Source organism: Cloeon dipterum, chromosome 2, assembly GCF_949628265.1.
Source record: "Cloeon dipterum chromosome 2, ieCloDipt1.1, whole genome shotgun sequence".
In the NCBI taxonomy this organism is placed as follows: Eukaryota; Metazoa; Arthropoda; class Insecta; order Ephemeroptera; family Baetidae; genus Cloeon; species Cloeon dipterum.
Genome location: NC_088787.1, coordinates 13,747,959 through 13,757,047, shown reverse-complemented (window position 1 = coordinate 13,757,047; position 9,089 = coordinate 13,747,959). Strand labels below are relative to the sequence as shown.

The 9,089-nt window shown below is 38.9% G+C and overlaps 2 protein-coding genes across 2 annotated transcripts; one reads left to right on the top strand and one right to left on the bottom strand.

Moving 5' to 3' along the window:
- Positions 1–4,766: 4,766 nt before the first annotated feature.
- On the top strand, positions 4,767–8,065 carry LOC135937314 (BTB/POZ domain-containing protein 2-like). The gene is made up of 5 exons (XM_065480462.1): positions 4,767–4,926; positions 5,002–5,232; positions 5,511–6,082; positions 6,539–7,091; positions 7,496–8,065. The coding sequence occupies exons 1-5, from the start codon at positions 4,918–4,920 to the stop codon at positions 7,652–7,654; spliced, it is 1,524 nt and encodes a 507-aa protein (XP_065336534.1). The 5' UTR covers positions 4,767–4,917; the 3' UTR covers positions 7,655–8,065.
- LOC135937316 (calcium release-activated calcium channel protein 1-like) lies at positions 7,802–9,086 on the bottom strand. Its single transcript, XM_065480464.1, has 2 exons — positions 8,813–9,086; positions 7,802–8,748 (listed from the first exon to the last, which is right to left on the bottom strand). Exons 1-2 carry the CDS (start codon positions 8,954–8,956, stop codon positions 8,077–8,079), a joined length of 816 nt encoding a protein of 271 aa, XP_065336536.1. The 5' UTR covers positions 8,957–9,086; the 3' UTR covers positions 7,802–8,076.
- Positions 9,087–9,089: the final 3 nt, after the last annotated feature.

Sequence of the window (9,089 nt, the reverse complement as noted above, 5' to 3'; positions counted from 1 at the left end):
AGAAAGCAAGTAAAAGCACAAACTCAAAGCGAATATAATTTATTGTTCGTCGTCGTGAGGGCTGCGAGCAGCTATGAAAGTGGTAAAAACATTTCTGATGACGCGCGGTCGTGCGGGCCTAATCTGTTGAACCTACGCCTTTGTCAAGCTCGCTACTGACGAAATTAGGCTCTCGTGTGACCAAAAGGTGAATGGATACCAGAGATAAGAACAACACGTTCTCTCTTTAATTACGCGGCGGCCGCACCACAAGGACCGCCGTCACGCTCCATGAATAATTACGTACTTTTCGCTCCGCGAGCCGACGCACACACTCACGGAACTTGCGTTTTTACTCTTCAGCCCACTCGAACGCCAGCGACGCATTTCCCAGAGAGCAGCTTTCAACGTGGGATATAATTCATTTTGTGCTGATGCGTTTGAGCAGCAAAATGGACACACGAGATGAGAGCCTGAAGTTATGGCGAAAGTTTCTGATTGGCCTGATTTTATTATGGCAGCGAGGAGCGCTCGCGGATTATGAATTTTTTAGTTCACAATACCCTTTCTGCTTTTACATTTTCAAATACTTGCCCAGTGATGAATAGCACTGAAAGGATTTTCATCAAAAAGGCACTCCAAAAGTTAAGTGTGTCTAGGTTTATTGCCAAGGGCAAAACATCAATCACCAGCAGTATGTTCACACGAGGGAATCTCCACATCTTTCGGCAAATTTTCACTTCAATGTTTAATCTCAGCCAACATACAGATTTTTTTTCATTGAAGTTTCAATAAGAACCCAACAGTGTCTGGTAAATTGATTTTCCACTTGACGAGCTTCATCTTTCGTCGCTCCCACGCATTCACATAATCCAAACCGAGCCAAAGTCGAACTTTCCTCTTGAGTATGATGTAAATCACTTCCTCTGCCTTGGCTAATGACATGAGTTTGAGAATTAGATTTATTTTCTCTGTTCGCATCAATCTAATTTTTCTTGTTACTCCACAAACAACGGTATAACTAGAATGTGAGTAGAAAATGAGTATAGATAAAATGTTTGTGCTGATGAAAATTTTGCTTGCGTGAAAGAGTTGTAAGCTGCTGAATATTCCTTGTATAAATTTAATACATAAGTGCATAAAATTTTGTTTGGATTTATTATGTTTTTGCAATTGGATGTATGTGTGTCAGTGTATTTGTTATATTGATTTATGTACATGCCAAACACGTAAATAAAGAGAAATTAAATTTTTACTGGGTGAGTCTTGAGTGTCTGTGCCCTTTATGGCAGCGCTGAAGGCACTGCTCACAATTTTGTAAGCACGCGCGTCTTTCTTTTCATAACCTCAATAAATATAAATCATCAGTTATCATTTCATGTATTTTTTCGTCAATCCATAGCGTCGCTAGGTTTTCTTTGGTTTGCTGTCAAGAGGGATTAGGAATGTTTAATTTGCATATGTAAACATGTTTTAATGGAGGGAGAGCAAAAATTGTATTTTTTTTACTTTCCGCCAGCCAGTGGCAAATCTCCATTGATTTTTGTCCTTTAATGTCACTTCTCCATCGGGCTTTGTTGTCCATCCGTTTGCGCAAAGCTCGCTGAAATGCGACTGCACTGCGAACGTGTCATGATCAACATAAAAGCAGACGATCAACACAAGTAATTAATCCCGACTATGAGCAATTGGACTCGTGTGTGTGTGTGGTGCGATCAAATCGCGTCACTCGAACACATTGCTCTTAAGTGTGTGTTTGGCAGAGGGACGAGATTTTTAGCTTTCATTGAGGTTGTGAAGAGTACGTGGTATCGCTCGCAATTAATAGAGTTTGGTGAATGGGGAGTCGATCTCTATATGAGTGAATGCTAAAAAGAATTTTTCTGTGTAATAAATATGATAAATCATGACCATTAAACATTATTCTTTTCTTTATTTTGGTTTGGGAAAGTTTTACATATTATATAGAGTGCTTTAAAAGATTTTTGATTGATACTGCTGAAGCTCTCAAAATCTCATAAATAAATTTTAATTTTGAAGTGACGTTATTCTATTTTTGAGATGAAAATGACCCTCTAGGAACGCCATTGAGAAATTGAAAGCGTTTACAGCAGTTTCTAATCTTTCTCTAAATATTTAAAATTTGATACGGATTTTAAGTATTATCTCACAAGTTGAAAAGCAAAAAAATAAATAATTTCGTTTCCTAATATTGCCACATATTAAATGTAATTAATGATCCAATGATAGTGAATTTATTATTATTTTATATTGTGTTAAGCGGGAAAATGGTTAAATACTAGAAATTCCACCCCTGGTCATTTCAACAGCAAGACAAACGCTAAATCAATGGGGCGAGAGCGTTTTTTATTACTACTTTTTGCTCGCCTACGACACCCTCCAATGACGAATGCACGAGCTGTAATAACAAACGGGCGGAAAAGTTTTCCTATCAATATTTATCCGGGCGGAAAATTTCTCATAATGGCGAACACACGCATCATAATAATGGACTCGCAGTTTGAGAGAATGTTATTCTCCCCATACGCGCTGTTCTCTTTCTCATTTCGCCAGCCGGCCTTTTGTTTGCTCAGCCTTGGCGAAATCAGTCTCGTTGGTCCTCTCTGTGCCCATGTACATATATAGCATACATAATCCCTCAGATTGAGGCAAATAATACCATGTGCTGGAGATGGCAATTGCACACTGCGAACTTGGATCTGCCTCTGTGTTTGAATTTGCTCTTCCCACTTCAAGTCGAGTTTAGGGGAACACACTGCGGCGTTTATCTTCTTTTATCGATTCTAAGATGAGCAGTGTTTGACGAAAGTCGTGTTATAGTGCGATCTCACTTTGTATAATACTTTCCTTATATTTGAGGCGCTTCTATATGCTTATGTAAAACATCTCTCTTCTTTTTTATAATCTAACGAATAAAAGTTTCTTTGGGGCGAGAGGAGAAATAGACTGAATGTTTGGTTTAAAACAATTAAAAACCGTCAGATTTAATTCTAAGTGGCGTGTGGCAATTAAATAATAAATTTCAGCTCATGGTTAGTAATTCACAATCATACTCAACAAATATACAAATTGGTCTTCAATCGACGATCTTCAATGGAGCTAATCTCATCTTCGTACAGATCCGATTCGAGCATTAAACATCCCATTGATTCGTCCTTAATTAACAGTAGTAGCTGGTCCATGTCCACTCTACAGCCTCTAGGCCAGGTTGCCTTTATAACATACATATTTCGCCATGATAAATTTACAATTCACAAAAGAATAACAATAGTTTGGAAAGAAAGTCACAATAAGAAAATACTCACAAAAATTAATTTGAACATCAGTTCAAATTACATTTTGTTCATCAACTCAAATTACAAAGGTACGCAGATCCGCATCAAAGCGTGCGTCATTTGTGGACATGGCCCGTCGTGGCCATTCCACCTTCAACGAGCTACGTGCTGCACTCGGCCAGACACGCACTCCTAATGCCAGGCTTGAGCATTCGCTCTTGCCGGCTCACAAACATTCTAATAGTGAATTACAAATATTTCCAAATATATCCTTTAGATGGCGAAATATATCAATCATACACAAAATTCAACGAGTGATATACAATTACTCGTTACAATAAAATAAAATATAAGTGGGCCAATAAAATTTGCAATATGTGATATAATTTTTTTTAACGAAAGAGATCATTGCCCACACTGGTGGGTGTGATGGGCAAAATTTGACGTAATTTTTTAGACTCAATTTTCTTATCTGTAAAGTTTTAAAAATCAATATTTTAATACCTTAAACATTTACAGAGTAGTAGTTCAATTTGAATTCGATGAGTTTGTGGCATTAGAAGTCATTACATCATCATTTTGCTCGCAGTGTTATATATATTATTGATTTTACTCCAGTGTCTTTCAACAACAAAACGAAAAAGTGTGAGAACTCGGTACCTGTAGTATATATGCTACAGAAAACCATCGACCTTTCTTGGATCAGAGATACATTTTGCATTTTGACTTAGAAAATAGTTCATTGAGTTAATTGTTTGGGAAATTTAGCTCAGTTCATCTCTACAATGTGCAGTAATGAAATCAGGACAGAGGGTGATTCAACGGTTAATTTCAATTTTTGCCAAATTTCACGAAATACGGACCGATTTATCAGTGATTTTTCGCTTGATTTCAATCCCTCTCGTTGAGATCTATCCAACGGTGTGAGAGTTGTTGTGAAATTTACCTCAATTGTGAAATAAATCAAGATATTTCTATAAGGAGACAATTGATGCTCGCAGCTTGATTAGCGCATGCAAACTTTGAAGCCGATCTCGATTTTCTATAAAAATTACATGGACAAGCAAGTTTTAGCTTTTTCCTAATTCTTAGAAGTATTTCAAGTTAGTGTTCAAAGATTTTTTCAAAAATGTACCGTCAAGTTTTAAAATTTCTGTATTGCTGGTGATTTTGCAAATAGACGCTTTCTCTAATGCGCATTATCTGTAAAATTTTGATTTAATTTGCATAGTATTATTATGTGAGACCTTTTTGTTTCTACTAAATCTAAGAGAAAATCAGCACAATTAATCAACTCATCATCAGTTAATGAAAAACAAATCATTTGAATTTGGGGAATTGGGCAAAATAATTATTTGCCACGCACAGTGGCACGCTAAAGAAATAATGTCATGCAACCCGCTGAACACGGTGCGCGATCCCCTTCTCTGCGCTGCCTACGTCAGAGCCTCTAGCGGTGACATATGATACTCTAAGATATAAACAAATGATTTAAGAAGAGTTGTGATCGGGGTCACAAGTTTCTCTTGTTTAGACCAAATAGATTAATTTGTTTAGATTTTGTCGTCCCCCAAAGTCACCAGGATCGACCTTGTTACCACAGAACTATTTCTTGCACTAATGGTGTAAGGAGAATTCTAAAATGGAAAAGGTAAACATCGTTTGTTGTTGCCAAAGGCGGCACCATTATCTAATTTTCGCCCTTGTTTTCCCCATTTACGTCTAGGATTTGGAAGAGCCGTGTAATTCGATGAGCCGACGGATGGGTGGCATCAATTTGGATGACGAAATGCCGCAGAACATGATGCCCCCGCACCTCAACCTTCCACACAACGCTCATTCCTTCGGCGCCTTTGACGACGAAGAGTCGTATGACCAGGCTCAGCCAATGCGGAGGAACAATTCGCCCGTTCCGTCCCCTCAAGGATCCCAAGATGATGTTTACAATAACTGGCAGGTGAGTGACCGACATTACATATTTATTTATCCTTCAACGATGTGTTGATAATTTTTTATTTTATTTTTTGCTCTTTTTATCCCTGTCCTCGGAGCGGGAAGGGCGCGCACTGCCCTAGCACGAATACTGAAACCCGGGTCCCAATAACACCGCGAACGGATAATATGGGCGCACCAGGCCGCACAGGGACCCAGCCACTTGCCCTTTTGTGTCACAAAACCAAACGCTACGACGTAGCTTATCTTTTTCAATTTAAATGATATTATTGATATTTTCAGGCATCAAAAACTACTGTGAAAGAGCGCTTTGCGTTCCTCTTCAATAATGAAATCCTGTCGGATGTGCACTTCCTAGTCGGCCGCGGAGAACAACGCCAAAGAATCCCAGCGCACAAGTTTGTCCTCTCGGTCGGCAGTTCCGTATTCGACGCAATGTTCAACGGCACTCTGGCCCTGCAGGCTGATGAAGTTGAGCTTCCTGACGTGGAGCCGTCCTCCTTCTTGGCTCTGCTGCAGTTTCTGTACTCGGACGAGGTCAACATCGGTCCGGAAACAGTCATGACCACACTGTACACAGCCAAAAAGTACGCCGTGCCTGCTCTGGAGCAGCAGTGTGTCGAGTTTCTCAAGAGGAACCTGCAGTCTGATAATGCGTTCATGCTGCTCACTCAAGCGAGGTTGTTCGATGAGCCGCAGTTGGCCGCTCTATGTCTTGAAACCATTGACACCAACACCGTCGAGGCTCTCAACGCAGATGGCTTCACTGACATTGACATTGATTCACTCACGGCTGTCCTTGAGAGAGATACTTTGCGCATCAGGGAAATCAACCTCTTTCAAGCTGTTGTCAGGTATTTTTGAAACCATCATCCAGGGAATTCCAATAAACCCTCACTTACGATAAACTTCCACAATTAGTTAAACATTCGCTTTGATAGTAATTGATCCTTTAGTATTTTAAAATAATTTTAATTAATTTGGAATTTTTACATCCTGTGAATTAATAATTAGTATTACTGTTACATAAAAGTTTCCCTTTTAGTTGCAATTAATTTCATCATTGGCAGGGTTTATCGATTTAGCACTGCGCATAATTGCACCTCTGGTTTTTTTCGCAGTTAGAGAAACTCAACAATTTTCGGTCCGCTAATCCACGCGACTCTAAATATAAGGACTATATTACAAAAAATTTTGGCTATGTGTTTTTCCAGACTCTTATACTGCTCACATTTTTTTCGGCAACTCAAAACAAATATTACTACATTTAGTACATAATTTAAATTATTCATCATTCCTCAATTCTGCAGATGGTCCGATGCTGAGTGCCAGCGTCAAAATCTGCCAGTGAGTCCAGAACATCAGAGATCTGTCCTCGGCAGGGCCATCCTCCTCGTCCGATTCCCACTGATGAGCGTGGAGGAGTTCGCGCAAGGCCCCGCACAGTCTGGCCTGCTCTCTGACCGAGAGCTCGTTTCTCTCTTTCTCTACTTCACAGTCAACCCAAAGCCAGCCATTAATTTTCTGGACGCGCCCCGCTGCTGCATGATGGGGAAAGAGTTGACCATCAACCGGTTCAAAGAGGTCGAAACTCGCTGGGGATACTCAGGCACCAGCGACCGGGTCCGATTCACCGTGGACAAAAAAATCTATGTGATTGGATTTGGCCTGTACGGCTCCATTCACGGCCCGGCTGACTACACCGCCACCATTGAAATCATCCACACTGTGTCTGGCCGCGTGATTGCTTCGAATAACGTCAGTTACAGCACTGATGGCTTCAACTACACATTCCGAGTCATGTTTAAACAGCCTGTTGAAATCATGGCTAACAACAGTTACATCGCGTCAGTTACTATAAAGGTAAGGTCATACTAATATGCTTTCAAAGGGTTGCTAAAACATGCTTAGCAGCCATTTTCTATTTAAATTATATATATATATATATATATATATATATATATATATATATATATATATATAAATTTGCCCAGGAGAAACTTGGAATTAAATAAATTAAGATAAATATTTGATTTTCCTACTAAAAATGTAGAGTATTTAGGCAAATGTTGATTATGCTGCTTAAAACAAAAAAAAATATTTAAAAATGGCAATTATCTATGAGTTTAACGATTGCAAGACAATTACTATATAGTTATTGGCCAAAAAGCAATTTAAAAAAAGATTGAACTTGTCTTGATGCTGGTCGAAAGTCATGGTTATGTCAAAACAGTTTTTAACTATATGGAATGATATTATGATTTCAGGGGCCAGATTCTCATTATGGAAGTAAAGGAATGCGCAGAGTTATCATGGACTGCCCCTCGGGAAGCAAGGTGACATTCAACTTTTCGTACGCTGCAGGTAACAACAATGGAACATCTGTGGAAGACGGGCAAATCCCTGAGATCATTTTCTGCTTTTGAGTAGACATTTGTCGTCATTTATCATCAAGTTGTCAAATAATGTTTAGCGCTTACTTGTAGACAGATTTGTCCATATCTTATTTATTGTTAGAGCAAGAGCTGTATATTTTTTCAAATCTATTAATTTCACTTGATTATTTTTGATCAAAGGACTTTTAGGTCCGTGATCATTGTGATTGGCATCACTGCTCGTTATTGCATTACTCAAACAAAAAGAATCGCCGTACATTAGGTGGATTTTGCAGTTATTATTACTTCCTAAACAGCATTTCTGGATTGCAATGCATTTTATTTGGCTTTAAAAGCATACATTCTAAATTATACAATTCAATTTTATTTAGGGAAAATATGTGTGTTGAAATCAAGGAACGAAATCAGTAAAATATATCATGCTATTCATACAATTAACAATTATAGTGCTTTTATTCTGTTTGCTCCATTACTGTCTGTAAAGTAACACTTTTTAAAGAGCTCGATTTTCTTCTCATTATATCATAAGCTACTTTGAAATCGGGATCTAGACTGTGTCTTCGAGACACAATGTTTGCAGATTCTTGAGCTCCTTTGCAACAGTCGCAATAATTACTACAATTTAAAGATTCTTGTGAAACGCTTTTGTACTGATTTTCAACTTCATTTATAACCTCCTGCCTGGTTTGAAACACGTGTGAAAAGAAATGAAAATGGAAGAGCCAACAGAACAGTGCAAAAAATCCCATGAATGGTACCATTATAGCAGTACTGGCAATAGCAGCGTTTTTAGAAACGTCCCAATATTTAACCCAAGACACTAATGGTACTTGAGCAAGGAAAATAAATAGACCAAATACATGGGAAATCCTGTGGCTCATTCTGACAAATCCAGAAAACCTTTCATGTGGGGAAAATGATGGTACTGGTTTGATTTTGAGCTGTCCTTCTTGCGGTGGGACGTACTCTTCGCTGACTGCTTCCAAGTTCGGAAGCAACCAAGTTCCAATGACGAAGGCAAATGAGTGTAGCGAGATCAGAAACACCGAGTTCGATAGCATGACTGCAACGAGCCATGACGGCACCTGAGTGGGGTAGTTGATTTGGTACGAACTCACTATCCCCTGAAAATTAACAGGGAAATAATCATGAGTGGGGATTTGCCAATAGGTTTCAAAAAATACATACCATTCCAAACACCGCAAGAAATATCGAAGTCTTTGTTGTGACCTCAAGATCTGCGTATCCATGGTGGAATATCCTCCACTGAACTCCCTCTTTCGTGTTCAAAACGTGGAATCCTGCACGATGCAGGCTGTTTTCGTTAGCCATTCCTCAAGCATATTGCCCAAGCTAAACTACTCGCTCATATACAGTAGCTATCGTTTTTCCCCACTGCTAAAACAGTTTGTGACATAATATGCTTGTTTTCCCACATACCTGCCAAATTATCTATATTATTTTT